Consider the following 20,683-nt stretch of genomic DNA (forward strand, 5'->3'; position numbering starts at 1 on the left):
TTTAGTTTGTGCTGGGGTTATCTTTGACACTGATGAAAGTTCTTCATCAGGAATATGCAGGAATATGTAGGAGAAAAACATGTCTGGGAGCTGTAGCTTCCAGGCAAATATGCCTCTGGTTCCTAAGTAATTTGGTATGAACCACTCATTGTGCCTTAATAAGTGAGGATAAAGATCTTAAAACACTAGGAGTGTTTGGAGGATGTGAAAAAGTTGAGGATCTGGATGCAGGAGAGGCAGCAGGGAGGCCTCTGGGGCCAAGGATAGCCATCAGTGCCCCCCATCTGGTGTGTAATGAAGCAGATAATCCATGTATCACCCCATTTCCTATGGTGATATTGTTGAAAAGAGAAAGGTATAATGTATGAGAAAGCTTCTGAAACTTGGGGGATAAGTCCAATTAAAATGTGAATTAAAATATTGAGAGAAATTGTGTAGGGAAAGGAAAGCTTGCATAAGGCAACTTTAAATTTCCTCAAATTTGAAAGTTCTTTGATAATTAATAGAAGAACTACCATTTACTGTGTAAAAACCCAGCAGAACAGAAGTACTGCTGCAAGTCATGTTCAAATTTTTAGAGAAAAATCTTTCAGGAGGTAGCTAATTCTTGTTCTCTTTATAAAAGTAAATTATTGCTACATATAGACCATATGTGTTAATAATTTAGAACTAATAGTTCCAGGTAGTTAAATTATCATTTACAAGTTAGTTTCTAAGTTGAGAAAGACTTTTAAGGAGAAAGCATAAGGTAGATAGTGTTAGAAGCACTGCTCCTTATAAACTGATGAAAAATATGACTTTACAATATGTTGGCTAGAATTTAAATCAACTAAAAATGCATAAAACCAGAAGTACATATTTCTTCTTCCACCAGATCCCAATGTAACATAGGTCTTTTTACAAATTTAAGGGTTCTTTATGGGACACCTACTACCTAACAGGTTTGTCCAAGACACTTGAGTCCTTCACTTGGCTTTTGTGCTGCTTACGGCTGTGACCAAATGGGTTTAGCATTGCCCTTCTGAGAGCACCAGAAATTCTCTTATCTCGCCCCAAAGAGAAAGAAAACAAAAGGCAAGGGCTAAAGGAGAGGAGGAAAAACAAAACAAGGAGATAAAAGGGAAAGGAATAGCAGGAAGAATGAAGACCAAGAGTTCGAGAAAGAAAATTATAAACGAAGTGTAGATTTGGATTTAAGATTTGGGGATAACCTTTGTGCTGTGGAAGCTTCTAAACACTTCTTAGTGGAAAGACCTAAACCTGGACTTTATGTATTATCTTCTGGGGTGGGGTCATGGAGTGTCCACTACTATTTTGCTTCTACCCTTTCCCAAAGGGGCCTTTATCAGTCGTATTTCAGTTTCTCCAGAGGGAACTGAAAGTACATGTCGTTAGTTAGTTGGGATCCTTAATATAATCTCAGGAGAATCAAAAGACTCATTATAGACCAAGAGCAATACACAGTGCTAGGAATTCGGTCATATTCCCCAGGTGTCCTCCAAGCATAATGTCATTCTAGCTGGCAGGATCATGTGGATTCCCCCATGTAAGGACCCATGTGACATAGCTGAGTGACACTGTTATCCAAAACACAAATTACACAAGAGAAAACACCTTCATATTTTCTACCTCAAAATCACTTGGTTGTGGCTTCATTGTGCATATTCTAAGTCCTTCACCCCTCAAACCAGAGAAATCCTTCTTCTGGACCTCCTCACTCCAGGAACGGCTTTATAACTAGTCACCACTACCACCTCAGCTGCCATTAGCCTTCCAAACACAAGTCCATTTTCTTGGGAGGTTCCATAACTCTGTTTAAGGGTTTGGGAGTCAGTGTATTCAAACTGATTCTGGGGTTTTATTTTCACATAAATAAATATTTCAAAAACTTGAGGGAAGTAAGAGAAATACTTTCATTTTGTCAAAGTTATGCTGAGACATCTATTTCAGGGTTGTAGATTCAACTAGGGAGTTGTATTTTCCTTTGACCTAGGATCTAAGTCATGTATATTATTTCAGATGATATTTTGACCTTTGATTTAATAAAATATTGTGAGAATATGTAATTTTCTTTGATTCTTCTGCCCGCAGCTGAACATTTTCAGGCCACTAAATATCAAGCAAAAAATTGAGTTCCTAGCTTTAATGATCTCATTTTACACTAAGTATATGGGCCATAAACATCTAGAGATGAAGAGAGAGTATTTATAAAATTTTTGTCTTTTTGGTTATTTATATTCACCCTCTCTTCTTATGAAATGATCTGAAATAAGAATTAAGAACCAGAGACTATGCAGTCATAGCAAACATAAACAATACCAGTAGCCATCAATGTAAATAAAGTAAGGGATGTGTAGGAATAACATGCCTTTTCTGCAACTCATCAATGAATCCAATGTGAGGTGAGTGCTTTCTAATTTTCCAATGGTAAAGCATTGGCTATTTTCAATTAAAATACTCAGAGTTAAAATTAAGTAGCCTACATAAATATTCATTACATTCTCACAGCTCACCTTGATTCACAAGGCTGTGATAATTATGTTAAAAATATGTACAGCATTCAAAATTCTTTGTATGTATGAGAGATCCAGTTGCTGATCTGTATCAGCAGGTTGACTTACATATTTCCTTCTTATCTCTATGAATAATGGATTCAGTTATATTTAATTATATTGTCAAATATATCATTGTATGAAGGCCAATTGATTAAGTGTCATTAGCCTCCCAATTCCTTGTTATTGCTAGTAGTTTGTTGGTTGGCCAAAATACTTTGGTGTAATTAGCTAGTTCTTTATGAGAAGAGAGAGGCAATTTTTGAAATCTAAAGTGTACCAGACAAAACATTTATTTGATTTATGGAAACATGTTTAAACGTCCTCATTAAACTTAGAAGTAAATATCATTACCCTGATCTACATAAAAGTAAAGTAGAATAGTTACCAACTTTTAATTGAGTGTTACCATACCCATTAATCATAAAAAGGAAGAACATAGAACTTTAAATTCAGACCGGCTAAAAAGTATGTCCTTAAGGACAATGACGTAAGTGATAAAGTTAGAATTTATGATTCATCGAAGATCATCTTGTGTTACATAATTCATAATGTGACATTTTGTTTGAAGAAACAAGAATATTTCTTATTGTAGCTTCATAAATAAAATTTTAAATAAGAATTAAACAAAGCATAAAAATAATAACTTTGTGTCATAATGAAATGATAATGATAATTGCCTAAGGGATATCTACAGATTTGTCATCTGTTTTCAAGTCTAGAAGCTGTCCTCAGTCAGTGAGTTAAGCAGCATCAAATATCAAAGATTGAGAATTCTGAAACTTCTGCTGATACAGCTTTATGTGTGATATAGTTGAATTGCTTAGCATAAGGTAAACTTTCCCACAATTTTCTTTTCCTCATTCCTTCATCAACTTTAAGTTAATTGTAACTTGCCGTATTATTTATATAGTAAGGAAGTTGATGTGCTAACATATAAATTAATTTACTCAATACCCAAATAGTTCCCTTAATATAACACAAGAACTATAGCACTGTTCAACCTTCATTTTAAATTGTTGATATTTTTCAATTTGATATAAATCTTAAAAACTTATCTTTAAACAACTTCACTATCTCTTTGTACTAATAAATCACATTTATGGCCTTCCACATAGTAATTCATTTTGCTAGTCTGAACAATGATAACATCAATCTGTATTTAAAAATTAGTTAGGAATTTACAAAAAGCAAAGATAATATAGCCAACTATTAAATAATACAAAGCACAACAGGTAATGATGCCCACAAATATCATCATTTGATACCATCAAACTCTTAGCTTAGTTGCTCTTCATCTATTAAAAGTAGGTTATATACTTGAAAGTCAGACAACTGAGTCTAACTGACAACAGAAAAAGTGAGTTCAGATCAAGTATTCCCAATGAAAGTTCACACATGCAGTTGTGAAAAGCATGCATTTAGATGCTGTATCTCAGAGACGCAATCAAACATTAGCAGGGGAAAATGGAGGATTCGAATTGCTTTAGAGCAGATAAGGACTTATCCCTGTTCTTTTGTTTTGTTTTGTTTTGTTTTCTCCTCATGATTGTCTTTCACCTGTGTTCAAAATAAGTAAGGCAAATCCTGTGAAACCAAGCAATATTTGAACACTGGCACTAAACCTGAGGCTCATTGTTCATTTAAAGAGTTACAAAGACAAGTACAATACGATTTCACTCATACGTGGGTTCTAGTGAACAAAGTGAACTAACAAGCAAAATAGAGATAGACTCACATAGAGAGCAGGCTGCCATCTGTCAAGGGTGGGGGGTGCGGGGGCTTGGTGGGGAGGTGTGGAGAGAGTGAGCAAAAATGGGGGAAAACTCACAGACAACAGTGTGGTGATTGATGTGGAGAGGGGGATTGGGGGAGGTAGAGGAAAGTATGGGGGGATAAATAGTAGTGGAGGGAGACTTGACTTGGGGTGGTGACCACATAATACAGTGTACAGATGATGTATTGTGGAATTGTGCACCTGAATCTGTATAATTTTGTTAACCAGTGCCATCCCAATTAATTCCATAAAAAGGGAAAAAAGTCACTAATGATCTTTGAAAGAATTCAACAAATTTTAGGCACCTAATAATTAGACTCTGCTGATTTTAACTGTGATAATTTATTTGTACTTCAAGATAAAGACATTCTGTCATTTTTTAGTAGTTAATTGTTAATGACACAAATGCTTTGGAGAGGATTTAGTGGCTGGGTCCATGGTATGACATTCACTTGGGATAAATTGACCCTTCTATACTTTTCCTTGGCTATATTGATCATTATAGTCAGGACTACATTATTACATTTACCTACAGTATGTGTATATATATACATAATTGCATTTATACACAATAAATATGTGTATATATTACATTTATAAACATTTTTGTGAATGTCCAGTATAAATTCAGACAAATAAACCTAATCACTATCATATTATCCCTTGAATAAATATAGTGTGGCCTCACTTTAGAAGATAAATTCTTTTGAGCAATTCCTGGAGAGTCCTTTGCTTGACTCTTTAGCTACTGTATCAATCTAGCATTTTGCTCTTTTTAAAACTGATTCTTATGTGTTGCTTCTTTAGAACTATGTCATTTAGACTATGATGACAAAAGGCTTTACTGTTATACCTTATGCATGGTAATGTGGCAGTTAAAACTGAAACCAATGATCAGAAATCATAATCATTTAAAGTAAGAAAAGCAGCAAGAAAATGCTCTTACATGAAGCATGATGATCATTTTTGTGAGGCGGTGGACTACATTCACATAAGTCATACCTATTGTAAATATTAAGATAAAAATTTAGTCCATAAGAATCTGAATTATAATGAAATATTGGCAAAAAAAGGATTTTCCAAAGTTTACTTGAATCATGGCTCTGAAATATGACTGTAAGTTGATCTAAACTTCTTTACAGATATGATGTCACTCCATATCCTATTTTAATTTAAAAATAATTATTAATTGTGATCCTTTCATATAGGCTTTTCCTTAACCTTAGGTTAACTATGACTATTCGTTTTAAAATTCACCTTGGTGTTACCAATGCCCCTGGACTGTTACTCCCTGGAAAAATTCATGACGATCCTGTGCTGAGAGAAAAGTTGCTGCTGTGCCCCTCATCTGTGTGCTGTGGGCGGAACTTCACAGGTTGCTGTATGAAATTTTATCTATTCCTCTTGCCAATGAGAGAACAAACCTTTAACAAAATCCCATGGGATGAAATTGAAACCCCGTTTCAAGAGTTCAACTCCAACTTTGAATCTTTTATTTTAGACAAATTTGTAAAGAATTCCAAGACCTCTTGAGCCAAGATAGGTCACCACTGGGATCCTCTAGACCCACTCCAATCCTAGACCTGGACATCCAGAGACACTTAACACATTTCAGGTAAGACCAGTTTACTCATTGGCTTGAACTCTCTTTTTATATGGTTAAAACTGTCTTTACTAACCCAGACATTTTTGTATTCTTATCACAATTCCATTTAGAGACATGACATATATTCATATGGTCACTGACTGAAGTTTTTGAAATTCCAAGCATCTAAGATAAAATTTTAAAAATAACTAATGCATGAATAATTTTGGATAAGAAGATTTAATATTAAAAGTAGCCTCAATAGATTATCTTTTTTTTAATTAATTTATTTACTTTTTTTTGATTTTAATATTTTATTTTTATCCTTGGAATTTATAAAAATCCACAAAATATGTCCAAATGCAGATATTTTTTCAATTAATCCTGAGTTGTTTTGACATAAAGAGTTAAGTATTTGGGTCAAGTAAGCTTTCTCCTAGTCCACCTACTTCAATATGTGTTTCTGGAACTCATTTTACATAAATATTGAATCATTTGATTTAGATTCATATCTTTTGTCTTTTATTATTTTTCTCTGTCTTTTTTTTTCTTTTTATTTATTTATTTTTTTTAAATTAATTTATTTACTTTTTAAATACATTTGTCTCTGCCTTCCCCCCACCTCTTTCTCTTGCCCCCTCCCACCTTCCCTCCCTCAGCTCTTCCCCTTTGGTTTTGTCCATGAGTCCTTGCTATATGTTCCTTGACTTTCCCCTTCCCTTCCCTTTCCCTGCCCCCCCTAGATTATCTTAATAGTACTATAAAATTCAGCTTGTTACCTGACCTTGAGAGAGACTCCACACTTAACTGTAACCCTTAAACCTGGCTTCACAGTGGACTCTCTCTTGGAGCTTTTTAAACATCTTAAGACCTGGAGTACCCTTGTAAAGTTCTGATTCAACAGTTCTACAACTGCTCTCAGGCACCTGCTTATTTGCAGATCTGAAGTTGATTCTGATAGTTAGGCAGCTCTAAGAACCATGGTCCTAGGATATTCCTAGACTATTAGCACTTTTCGGGGGGAAGAAAAACAATTCTAACTCATGCTTAAAGTGACACTGAGAATTATGGAAAGTTTTGTCTTGTGCATTAGTGTATTACAGAGATTCTACATCTCTTACTCTGCTAATAATCTGGGTAACAGTATTAGCATGGGGTATGCCCCTTTCATAATTTCCTACTGAGAGTGGTAACTTTAATTTTGATAGAAGCACAAGCTCATGAGAAAAATTAGTTAGAAAAGAAGCATATCGCATCTAACTTTGAAAACAGTCCAGTGACACAGCCTGATTTTCCAGTTTTTGCTGAGTGTTGGCTGAGAAAGGAGAACATGATGGGATGAGCATAGAGGACACCCTAAATAGTAACATCAGCTTGTGCCACTATTTTACTTAGTCAAAATCTTCTTCCCAATAAAGAGCACTTGAATTATACCTCATAAGGTGGCTGATCTGGCACCTTAAGAACAGTGGCTTACTTTCAGCAGGTTGTGTAGGTCCAGGTGAAGCTAGGGAATGCTCTGGCCTTGTAAAGCATAGATAACAACTCCCCATTTTCTGTGGTAGCTGACGTATCAGAGTGCTCTGGAGCAGTGTGTGCGTGGTGGCCTTCCTCACAATTCACAGCTGGGAAAGCTGCTGTTTCCATCAAAATGACAGGAGACAGTTTTATTCACTATTTATAATTTACTGAGTACCATACAAAATGCGTCTTGCTGTAGGGAACACAGCAGACACCACAACTCCTACTGGAAGGGGAAGAAAATGGACTGAAAGCTGTGGGAGACTCCTCAGATGCAATTCCCAGGAATGGTTATAGCTAGATCAAGGTGGCGTGGGGTTCCTCAGACAGAGCAGAGGCAGCTGAGATAGAAACCCAGAGCCCAAATTTTCCAGAATGTTAGGAATTCTCCTCTTTGAGATTCAAGAAATCTTAACTTTTCACTTGCTTGCTTCTTATGTTCTCAGAATTGCATTGAATTTAAAGTCAAGCATCTGATAACATGAATAACTGGAGGAAGTTAGGCTATCTTTAATACTCAGTTCAGAGAGAACAGCCTAATAGAAAAATGAGGAATTTTTCTTCCTCTGCACTTACTTGGGAGCCTGAAATTTTATTGTTTCTAATATTTTAATGTGCTGAAGTCAGGTGGTGCAAAGATAACTAAAGCATTGCCCCATTCTTTGGGAAATTCTAATGTGGAAGATAATTACATTCAAAGACTTAAATGAGACAGATTTTATAAGAGAGAATTAAGCAGAGTACTGGTAATTTCTTGGAGCAACAAGGGAAGGCTTTCATTTGTTCTTTCCATACTACTTAGCACACAGTATATGCCCAAAAAATATATGTTAATAAATGTAGATTATGGTGATATCTGTCTTAGGTCATAGGTGAATCTTCCACTGATTCATTCTCCAAGGCCATGAGCTGGAGAAGTGAAATGATCAACGTGCTTAATTCTCCTATTTGAATCAAAAAGTGTGCTGATATCACACCTTTTCCAAGATCCTCCTACTACTCCCATAATGCTTTGAAAATTAAAAAATGTATAGGCATTCCCAGATAACTGTGTGCCTGCTGGTGATCAATTGTTTTCATTGATTCTCACTGTTGAAAGCCCCTTTACATTTCCCACTGTTCTTCAACATCTGGATCTTCTGTTCAGCATCCCTGTCAAGTTGTCACCCATTCCAGGCTTGAAATCTTTCAATGATAGACTTCTCTGTTCTTGCCTAGGCAGCCCTACTATCTCTGACAGCTCTATTAGCAATGCCTCTTTTTCCAAGGAGGCAACATCCGTCTCCGTAATGCTCCCCTCCTTGGGGGCCTTACAGAGTCACTTCAATCCTGTTGTCCTCCCAATTTCTAAGGACAGCTCTCATGTCTCTCTGTGTTTTCTCTTCCTGGGCTATTCATACCTATTTCCTTTAGTGTTTCACATATGCCATTCACTCAAGGCAACTCAACTAGCGTTGTCTGAGTGCTATATGTTGGGCAACATGCTAAAGAGATCTTTCTTTTTACGTAAACGTGAGCATATTTGGTCTTCTCCAAAAGCCTACAGTGTACGTAGTTCCCATCCCCCTACAACTTCGGACTGGAAGGTGGCGGGGAAGGTAATCTACTGTAGACAAATTCCTTAATCTTCTAAAAGTAGTTTTCAGTGCCAGCAGAGAAATGAAATTTTAATTAAAGCTCCAATCCCAAAAGAAATCATCATGAAATAAGTTACAAAACTAAGCTTAGCATTTAAGAAATAAAATTATTAAGACTCCTTCAGGATGTCCTGCCCAGTTCAAGGGGACACCTAAGCCCAACTTCTTTAAGAATATTGGAAACTGTGAGCCTGAATTGTGAAGAAAAAAGAATCCTGTGTTTTCCAAACTTCAGCTCCTTTATGTAACATTGAAATTCAACTTTAAAACTTAAACTCCAAAAGTGAATGTCATTTTCAGGTACAAAAAAACATAATTGTCAGGTCTTATTCACCAGTTAAAGAAGTAAGTATAATCTGTATTGACACACAAGAAAAGAGTCTCCCTTGATGTAAAACTTTCAAAAGCAACAGTGTCAACTAAAAATAAAACAGACAGCAGTTTTCACTTCCTTAACAGACAAATGGAGCCATGATGCACTTCTTGTATGAATCTACATGATTTACATTCACTTAACATGAAGTAGGAAATTAAAGAGTTAAATCAGTAGCCAACACTTATTGTACTTCACAATAAAATGCTGCAGGAGATACATACAGAAAAGCAGGTCATTTGATGACATTTTTATGGATTTTAGGTTCAGCATGTAGGAGGTCAGTAACTCCAATAAAAGAAACCAGAGTCAATGGTTGATATTTTTAAAAATTTTATTTATTTACTTTTAGAGAAAGAGGAAGGGAAGAGAAAGAGAGGGAGAGAAACATCAATGGTAACACATTGGCTGGGTGGGTTTCCTCTTGCACGCCCCCAGCCAGGGACCTAGCCTGCAACCCAGACATATGCCCTGACTGGGAATTGAACTGGTGACCTTTTGGTTTTTGGGACAATGCCCAACTCACTGAGCCACACCCTTCAGGGCACAACTGTTTCTAATAACAAGTTGCAAACACAGCCTACAATAAGTAAGTGTGAATAACTGATTTTTGAGTAATGCATACATTGGGGAAGAATTTTGGTAAATCTTTGTGTAAATAATTTCTCATTTTCTGAGCTATGGATTGGAGAACAATCATAGGGAGAAAGCATAGGATTATGGGAAACAGGATGGATGTCAGGGGCCTAGCTCAGCCTTCCTTGGTCACCAGCTGGACGTAGGGGTTTAGAGCTGGCACTCTGCCAGTCCAGCCTCTGCATGGTCATCTGTGGGTCACTGCAGTTAAGCTGGATGATCTCTGAAACTCCTCTAGCCCAGTGATGTTTTACCCCATTGCCAATTTACTGTTACACTTTAAGTCTTTATTTACGCTCTATTTCCATAGGATCTCATTTCTTCTCTTTATGTTTTAGCCACTTGTTTATCTTGAAAAGTCAACAGTTGAATAAAATTTAGCTAAAAACATGAGAGTCCTAAGATTAGTGTCTTAATTCCCTTAAACTATAGAAAATATGGATGGTCTAATGGGGAGAAATCTAAGAAAATGGTTTATTTATCCCCAAAAGCTCTATTACCAATGTAAAAAAACAAAACAAAACAAAACAGGATACAAATGTCAAAAAATGCCTTTACCTCTAAAAGGTTGATTTGGGTGTGATTGACTTTGGTCTCTTCTAATTTGTGTGCAATGATTGTATCCTTAGCCTCCTTTTCTAATGAGCAGGATTGAAGTAAAATGGAATCCCAAGGACCCATTTCATTTTGGGAACTCAGAGTTCCTGGCTGAGAAAAGCAGGAGGAATGTGACCTTACTGGGGTGGAGAGGCAATACATCACCCAGTCTGGCAGAGATTCAGGGCAGTCCTAAACACATTATCTCCAAAGTGTATTTCATAGAGCACTAGTCCCATGAGATGCACCTTAAAAGTGTTTCATGATCAAGTATTTCTTGGATCAAGAAACCCTGACTGTTAGACCGCTCTTGAAGTATGCCAGTGTACATTAGCATGTCAAAGGCTCTCGGGACCTTCTGAATGGGACCATTTTTGAATGGAAGGAATACTTAGTCCCATGTTTTCAAAACTGGATCGCAGAAATTTGTTTTCCCTCAGAAAACATATTACCATTCCATAGATCTAAGGTTCTGTAGAAGTTCTTGGGGGAAATGCTGAAGAAATTCATCCTTCTCCTTTTCTCAAAAAAAGAATAGCAGACGTGATAGTTAGGTGCTATTTCTAGGCCCTAAGGGGATATATCCAACTCCTTTGCTGCATTTAAACTTCTTAAAAATACTGATATGGACTCATCTCAAAGCAATTAAAGCAGGATTTTTGGGGTGGGATCCACACACTGGTATTTTTTAAATTAAGCTCCCTGTGTGTTTCTCATATATATTTTGGGTGGAGAACCACACTGGCTGAAGGACCCACAGAACATTTGTGAGTGTGCTGAGGGCCTTGCTAATGAGAAAATTTCAGTGATTTCTAGCCATCAGAGAACTATATATCTTATATATGCACTTTAATTAAAGTCCATTTTAAAATCACTGGGGACCATGGAATAATATAAGAAGATAAGTACCGTCAGTCAGTTTCCCTTTTCCTCTATTTTCTCAACCAGTTAGGCTACAAAGAACAGGTGCCACAAAGTTCTAGGAGGGTAGGATCCAGCTACTTTCCTCAGGGTGAGCTCTTGCTCCATGGCCTATATTCAGGGGTTGTGCTGCTTCAGAGAGATGAAGGGCCTTACCCTCAGAGCTCTGGAAAGAAGTAAGGTTTTGGAAAGAAGCCCCACAATCCTTTGCCTGTGCTCTCCAGGGTCTTTTTCCCAGCCCCCTGCCCTCACAGCTGTTCCCATGAGTGCAAGGAGACACTTTTCTGGCTGTCACCAGAAACTATAGTGGGGATACAGACTGAGCCTGGGGCTATATTTGGACCTAAACCTGCTACTGCAGTAGCTGAATAATCCAGCAGGGGAGGAAAAGGATGCTTGCCTTCCCTTTAAATCTTGCTGTTTGCATGACTGCCCGAGGCCCAAAAAATGCACTGAAGTTGATGACAGTGGCATCTGTATGCAATTCAGAAAATCAAAGATATATGATAGCAAACACCCATTGGAATAATGCAACATAACAAAATAATAGGAATAATAGCCCAAACTATTTCAAACTTTCCACATACCAAAAGCAATGGAGGAAGAGATGCTTGCTTGTCACAGTAGAAAGTTGAAATTGGACAAAATGAAATTTGCGTTTACTCTAATTACCTCAATGATGATAGCAGTTGGCTATTTTCTCTTGATTTTCAGTCTTCTAGTTTATAGCATAATAGTATCTATTACTTCCAGTATTTTGTATATCAAAAGAAAGCTAGAAAAAACTACCCTGAACTGAAACTACCCTGGATACAACGGAGTGATCCAGCCTTCAGTGACAAATAGTAACGAAGGTTTCATTTTCTTTTCAATACATATTAAATCAGTGTTTGCTTAGTAGGTGGAAAGAATATGCTGGAACTCAGGCCCAACTCTTGCCACGATAGGGGAAGAATCCAGGGGAAGATTCCACAGGAGTTTGCTTTAGGCTATGTTTTAGAAAATTGCTTTAGTGGTTTAATTTAAATTAGTTTAGACAAATCAGTTAATGATAAAACATTTCTGAAGGACAATTACAACACTATGGAAACAGCTTTGTAACATTTCTCTAGCATACAACATAGCTAGTGAAATGTAATCCATATTTACTCAGGTTAAGGAAAGTAAAATAGCTCTTGTCCCTCTGGTAGATTGTCCATTCAGAATCCTATATTAACTTCCACTTCAAATAAACAATGGAAGTGTTCAGATTTTAAAGATTAACACATAAGGCCTTGGCCTTGAGAACAAATGCCCTTAACCAAGGATCACAAGGTGTGAAGAATAGTTTGTGAAATTTTTATCGTATAGAAGTTTCTTGATAGTCTTCATCATTAATGTCAAGTACAGGCAGGTTCCCCTTAATGATAGGGATACTTTCTGAGAACTGTGGCTTAGGTGCTTTCCTCACTGTGCAAACATCATAGAATGTACTTACAGAAACTTAGATGGTGTAGGGCCATCATATATGTGGTCTGTCATTGACTGAAACATTGTTCTGTGGCACATGAGTGCAGTTTATAAGTATAAACATTGTTTGAGTTAAAGATGGGGTGTCACTAACATCTGATTAGCAAAAGTACACAGGAAAAAAGAAGAGAGGAACATAATTTGTTATCTTTCAAATAGCGGTCTCTTCTCTTTCATCCTCTATGACTTTTTCATTTCCGAGTCTCAATTTCTTCCATTTTAACCCCACCGATAGGGAATATAGTTTGAAGTGTTGCAACATATTTTCCTTTTAAAAGTTAAAGTCTGCATCAGAACTTATTCAGTTCAAGTTCATTGGTCAAGAAGGAGTTAGGAAGCCACCTTATAAAAAGGCAAAAACAGTGTAAGTCCACGGGTGCGCACACCTGCACACACACATGTCTCTCCAGAAAAGGTGTCCTACCCTGCGGTGTCCCTCCAGTTACTGAAATGTGAACATGCCCTAACACTTAGGGGAGAACTCATAAAGTAGGGCCTCACCTCTGGATCAAGCAAATAGTTACCACCTTCCTGAACTCAGCCTATTTGAAGAGATGGTTTATGTTGCAGAAAGATGCTCTAGGGAATGTTAATTGGGAGGGCTAGAAAAATAGGAGTTTTAAAACCATGAATAAAATTAAGAAGATGACTGTTAAATATAAGTTACATTTTCTCTAACATCAGGTGCCATAAACAATAGCAGTCTAGATTTTCTCAGCAGGTGATTATATTGCTCACAGTCAGTTGTCAGAACCTTCCTGTTCTTCAGTGCGAAATTAGTAATGGGAAAATGAAATCAATGAGCTGGAACCTAGTTAGAGACAGAAAAAATAGTTCAAAGTAAATACAGCTACTAAGCCTGACTAGCTATGATCCAAACCTCAAATTTTGACCCTTGCTTTTTCAGTTTTAGACTTAGTGATTTGGTAAGACATTTTCCTAAGAATTACTCTTCAGTCAGATCTCTCTCAATGTACTGCAAGTGGATATGTTTTCCTTAATCTCCCCTAAATTTCACATCATTGATTTTGGCCCACCAGCTAAGCTTTTTACCACATTAAGGTATTTCTGCACGTTGGTTCTGCTATCCAATGCAGGAATTTTCCTCTCGATTTTAATGCCAGCCATTAAGTTACAAATCCATGTTGCCTTCAACCACGTTGTCAATTAACATGTTGAGCAGAGTGGAATTAATGAGAGTGTTGCAGCGTCCACTGGAGAGGCCCTTCAAGGGTGACAACTGCCCTTAAGTCCACACTTTGGGCTTCACTGTCCGACCAGCTGTGACTCTTCCTTATTCTGCTGTCAGCTAGCTTACCCCTCACCCCGCCCCAACTTGTCACGTGGCATTTCAGGAGAATTTGTCAGATTCATTGCTAAAACTCTACAGTAACTTGAATTGTTACTGTTCTAATGACACTGTTATAGAAAAAATTAGTACAGTTACTTTATTGAGTTCCATATGGAACCAAGCAACATGATCACCTCCATGTTTTTACATGTTAATGCTTCATATTTGTAATAACCCATTTAATGAACAAATTGTTATAAATCCCTTCACTGTAACACTTACAGCAATAAAAAAATCTATTGATAAATACAACAATGTGGATGAACCTAGAATTATTATGTGAAGTGAAAAGAGGCAGTCAGAAAAGTCTATGGACTCTATGATTCAGTTTAGATGACATTTATAAGAAAAAGTACAAACTCTAAAGATAGAATTTGGAGCACTCAGTCTCAGTAACTGGGGTTGGGGAAAGTGAATTCTGAAAAAAAGCACAAGAACACTTTTTGGATAATGGTGGTGATTACATGACTCTGAGTTTATAGATATTCTGTGAATGATATACCTAAAAAGCATAAATATTAACATATGTAAATTCAAACTAAATAAACCTGATCTTTAAAATATCTCATTACAAGAAATTTCTTAAGGGACTAATTAAACATAATTTAAAAGCCCCGGGTTTCTCGCATCTCTTTTTCCCCTGCTTCGGTTATGAAGGTATGTTTCTCTGCCCCATCTCACTACTTCCTCTGTCATCTCCCATGGTTTTTCAAAGATTACCTAACAACTCCAGTGTCTCAGAAACACATTCTTCTACTTTCTTTATCCTGAAATAGGAGTTTCTTTTTTTTTAATTTAATTTTTTTATTGTTTATGCTATTACCGTTGTTCCTGTTTTTTCTCCCTTTTCCCACCTCCACCCAGCCCCGCTCTCTTAGTCAATTAACATACCATTGTCTGTGTGCATGGGTCATGCATAAATTTTCTTTGGTTAATCCCTTCACCATCTTTTTTTTTTTATACTTAAAAATTCTCAACTCAGTTATACTATTGGCAGTTGTAAGAGAGCAAAGCATTTTAATGACCATTTAATCTTTCATATGTAAGCTTAGCACTATCTCCCCCAAGCCTTGGGCCTATTCCTGCATTATTTCTTTTCCTCATTCTTGAAACAGAACTTCAAAGCCGAAACATCAGAGACTGCTAAATTGAACCCAAGAATCCTGAGACTTTGTAAACTCAAATGATTCCATACACTGAAGTCCCTACCCATTGTCCCCAAGTCTGCTGCCTCCTGCTGGCACCCAAATGCTGGCAGCAGTCAAGGTCGAGTGTAGGTTGACAGTAGTGCCCCAGCTCAGCCTTGTTGTTTTATTGTTTTTGCTATGGTTCGTGGTTTGTTTTCACTTTGTTTTAACACTCTTTGTATTTTTTAAAGATTAGACTGTAACTGTGATTACCAATTTATAGTAAGAGCCCAAATCACAAATTTTTAGAGATACATAGAATCTTATTTGCCACTTACATTAAAATTTGGTGAATTTTAATGGTCACTTATGCTTATGTTGTAAGCCACCTACCCTCTTCTACACTTTGATGACTGAGTTCTTGCCTTCATGGGTCTATTTTCTTCCTGCTGTCTTCTCTCTGCTTATTTCAATTTTTGGAGGAATGTTACTCCTTTATCTTCAAAATTCTATTTAAGTCCTCTCTCATCACTTTCGCAGGAGAACATATTTTTCAATATTTTGATCAAGGGACCAGGAAACTAACTCCTATTTTTTTTTTTCAAGAGCATCCAAAGAGCTTTGAGGGGTAAGTGGAATTTGGGTCAAAAAAAAAAGAGGACAGACAAAAGTACCCAACTAAGAATGACCATCATAGGTTTGGGGATGGAGAGGACATAAGCCTGAGATAAGCCTTTTAAAAATAAAGTAATAGAACACATGATTACAAAAGATGAAGCAAATAGACCTGGGGAATGCAAATGTGTTAAGAAATCAGATACAACATTTGTATCCTCTGCTGCTGTTCCACAAACATTTTAAAAATGTGTCATGATGATGACAACATTGCTTGTTGTCTCTTGGAGGATAAATTACATAAATTTAATTTAGAACTTCTAGATTTTGACTACATACTTCAAACCATGATTTAACTCAGGTAATATTTGCTTATGAAGTGCTCTCTGATGTTAATCTTATAAAAATATATGCAAACGCCAAATATAACTTAAATATTAAGTCAGTGGTTAAAACTGGTATTTTCTAAAGTCAAAAGCAATCTTTGTTATTAAAGACTTTGGAGATTTGACTATAGTGTGTTACCTGACAGATAACCTTTGTTTATTTTCTGTCTAGGACTGAAAGTCAGTGTTACCAGTTTTGTTTTTCTTCTCTTTTTCTGTATATTCTGTATTTTTCCTTTTTTCCTTTTTGTAGGTCACTAAGAGTGAGATATGCACCTGTTTCTCTGGAGTGGTTGGGGCTAACAGACTGTCATGATATTCCCTGAAATTTTTTTAATCATCCTGTGATTTTATGCTTTTTTGTGGGTTATTCTAATATAATACTAGATTATTTTAATTATTTGAATTCATAAATCTCACTGAAAACTGCTAGAACAGAGGCTATCCTTTGCATTTAGAATCATCCTATGTAGTGGCCACACATATTTTTTGATGTGCAGGTAATATTAAATTAAGGATACTAAGAAAATTTACATAATGTTTGTATGGTTCAAATATAACAGTTCAAGTAAATACTTTTATTATGTTGAATATTCCACAACCAATTTTTGTTTTCTCTGTTAAGCTCAGTGGTCTTTCAGCTTCCATCACCTTCTGTTCATGTCCTACATTTTAAGAAAAGCACCATAAGCATTAATAATGATGAATTGAAGCTTAGAGTTGGAAAGAACCTTGCAGATGTTCTAGTTAGACCATTGTCATCTTACAAGGTTGCATAACTTCCCCCAAATCAGAAAATGACTAAGGTCAGAGCCAATGTGAAGACTTGGCACACCTGGTTCTCGATGCAGGGCCAAGATGACTATGCAACCTGCTAATGAGCAGATATGTATTTGAGAAGCAGGAAAGGCCATTAGCCAGGAAGGATACCAGCTTGAGAATCTTTCATTATGGTGACACCTTTTCTGGACATGGAGAATTAAAGCGTTTGTACAGATCTATCCATTTTGTACTTCATTTTTTAAAACCCTGGTCTTATACAGGAAAGTGAGCTGGAAGAATGAATGTTTTCTGGACCTCAAGTCTGCCCACAGAACAAAGTTAAAGGAACTAAGCTAAAACTGCCAACATAATGTGATTTCTCAAAGAAAAGGAATAAAACACACCCTCAGCGTAAGAAGAACATAAGCACAAAGACAATATAGTATATCATATTTCTAGGGGAAATTATGCAACTTCTCTGGCATTAGTTTCTTCATCTATAAAATGGAGATAATAATACCTACTTACTATTGATGCCAGGATTACATGAGGCCATACAGAGTAAAGTACTCAGAACAGGGCCTGCCATGTAGTCATAACTCTGACATTGGCTATTAACTTTAATATTTAACCTAGTGAAAATAAATTCTGCATATTCAGCTATAGATGAAGAAGGCAGTCATAACCAAGAGGACATGCAAATAGAGAGGAAAATAAAATAAATCTAATGATACAAGGAGCCCTAAAGCAGGAATAAAGCATGAGAAAATAGGAAGTTTATACTCAGAGCTAAGCATCTAGACATCAGTGGATGGCTTCACTCAGTTCTTTTTGTGGGTACAGCCATGATTAATTCTCCACCACTCCAATCATTTCCATATGCTGCCCAGACTCCCTGATAAATCCTAAAGCATATGGCTTCCTCTTTGGTTATCTCATTGTAGAAATGGAGTGGAGGTCAGTATTCCTGCTCAGCAGTGCAAGACACTGCAGCAAAGATATGCATATGCTTGAACTAGAAGGATGTCCTAACATTACAAACTGCTTGTACATAGTTGTCCAAGCACTGACCATTCTTGTTTTCTTAGTAATTGGAGACTGAAGGGTTTTTTTTCCTTTTTAATGCATATGAATTGTGACCTAAGCATAGGGCAAGCTTTGTAAAATGTCCAGATGAAAGGTGCTAGCAACCTGTGCAGCATAATGAGGGATGTGCAGAAAATCTTACCCTCACCCTTAAAACCCCACAGCCAACAATATCTATCATATATTGAACATTTACTATAGGTCTGGCAGTGTTCCGAGCCCATTAAATGCATTAATATAAACAACAATTCCCAGTGGTACATCCTATTGTTATCACTACTGAGACGTATTAGTAGGCTGCATTAGACCCTAAGTCCCTTGTTCTCATTGTTTTAAAACCTCATTGTCTTTGTTCCCAAAGATTACACAACCTAAGAGGGGTCACTAGCTAGTTAACATATTATGGAGGATGGTTCTGATTTTAAAACTGCTAAAATGATAACTGCTATAACAACCTAGAACTTGTAAGTAGTTAATAGTTTGGTTTTCTGCATATACAATATATACCATGTTGTATATATGTTATAACATATGCATAATATATGTCAAGCATATTTTCCTGTATTATTGCAAATGTGAATTATGGGGATCAATCTGACAGTGTTACTTTAGAAACAACTGACCAAGTGAACAATCTGGGTCACTTCTTTCCACACGAAAAGTGAATCTGCACTTACTTATTCAACTAGAAATGATATTTATTATGGTTGGAAGGGCTACATGTACTGGGGTTGCCATGATACATTTGCTCATTAGTTATGATTATTAGTTAATTAGCTGCTACCCAAACACAGAGTAGTTTACACATGATAGAATTTTATTTTTCTGTCACTAAAGAGACTGGAGCTGTGTGGGATCTTTCCATCTTGTTTTGTTATCCTCATCTGCATTGCTGCATAACTATTTTTGAGGGGATGTAAAAGGCACTCAGTTTCTTTTTAAGCAGGTGGAAGTGTTAGTCCTATGTTCAAACCTAGATGCCCAGGTTAAACTCAATTACTATGAAGAGAAGAAGGATGAAATCAGAAACAGCTATCAGGCATGCTCAGCCAATTTTGATTTCTTCTTGTATGATCTATGCCCACACAATCATGGATATCACTTTTTTAAAATGAGATGATTCCCACGTGTAGAAAGTTGTGTTTTTTGACTTTCTTAATGAGATAGAGAGTCAGAGTCAAGTCATGTGTTAAATACTCAGACTTGCTAATAATTAATGCATGTCAAATCTATCAAGGATAAATCTTCTTCCAAATATATCCCAAATTTCTTATGGTCAAAAGCAATACACTGACGGGTGTTCTATATTCCACAATGCCTGGCACCACTCAGGAACATAATAAATGCCTGTTGAATTGATGGACGTGGACTAATGGGGGATTTATTTTCCTATATCATACTGTAAATCATTCATCTCTTTTTCCCTACCACTTCTCATTTCTAGTTTGATCACTCATGGCTTTGGGACTCCAGCAATTTGTGCAGCCCTAAGCACTTTCCAAACAGTCCTCAGTGAAATGCTGAACTACTTGGAAAAACACACTACCCACAAAAACGGCGGAGCGGCAGATTCTGGCCAAGGACATGCCAACTCGGAGAAAGCCCCCCTGCGGAAAACTTCAGAGGCTGCGGTGAAAGAGGGCAAAACAGAAAAGACAGACTAGCTGCATCGAACAGAATCTATTTCCAGAGAGTCTTGCTGCTCATATTTTTTCTAATATATATATCATCGAGGGTGATTAATCTTCAGTGGACTAAATCTCTACCCTCCCCTGAACTGTCATAAAAAATAAAAATGGAAAAGAAAAATGAAACAAAAAAGGACAAAACCACAAAAAAAAGAGAAAAAAAGGAAAACAGCAGTGTAACTGTGTGATGAAATTGTCACTTTTTAATTTTATGTTATGATAAACTCCTTTCGTGCACGTAATTTATTGTTCTGAATTATATACATCACAGTTTTAAGCACTTGCGGACTTTGGAGAGGCAGCACACGCTTTTTCACATCTGACTGATGCACTTTCTTACCCGACGCCATAGGTAGGGATCAGAAAGCATGACCAAACTGGAATCTACCATCAGAGCTAACAGCTCCAGTCTTTCTTGACTTAATTCCCTGTAACAAGAGTGCCTCTTTCCATTAACTAGACCAATCTGGCAATCAATCCATCAATAAATGCTTTGGGAACTCAAAAGGGCAGTCATGAATCTTTGTCCTATGAACTGACAGAAATTCTAAAATTTTGGT

The 20,683-nt window shown here is 36.7% G+C and overlaps 1 protein-coding gene across 1 annotated transcript in view; it reads left to right on the forward strand.

The window, feature by feature from the left end:
• Positions 1-20,099, forward strand: part of TFAP2D (transcription factor AP-2 delta) — a 52,840-nt gene extending 32,741 nt beyond the window's left edge. The window contains exons 7-8 of the mRNA XM_054568806.1: positions 5,831-5,944; positions 19,880-20,099. Of these exons, the coding sequence (XP_054424781.1) occupies positions 5,831-5,944; positions 19,880-20,099 (334 nt within the window). The remainder of the gene's footprint in view (positions 1-5,830; positions 5,945-19,879) is intronic.
• The last annotated feature ends 584 nt before the right edge of the window (positions 20,100-20,683 follow it).

Source organism: Pteronotus mesoamericanus, unplaced genomic scaffold (genome assembly GCF_021234165.1).
Source record: "Pteronotus mesoamericanus isolate MK-2021 breed Mesoamerican mustached bat unplaced genomic scaffold, CSHL_Meso_final contig_20, whole genome shotgun sequence".
Taxonomy (NCBI): domain Eukaryota; kingdom Metazoa; phylum Chordata; class Mammalia; order Chiroptera; family Mormoopidae; genus Pteronotus; species Pteronotus mesoamericanus.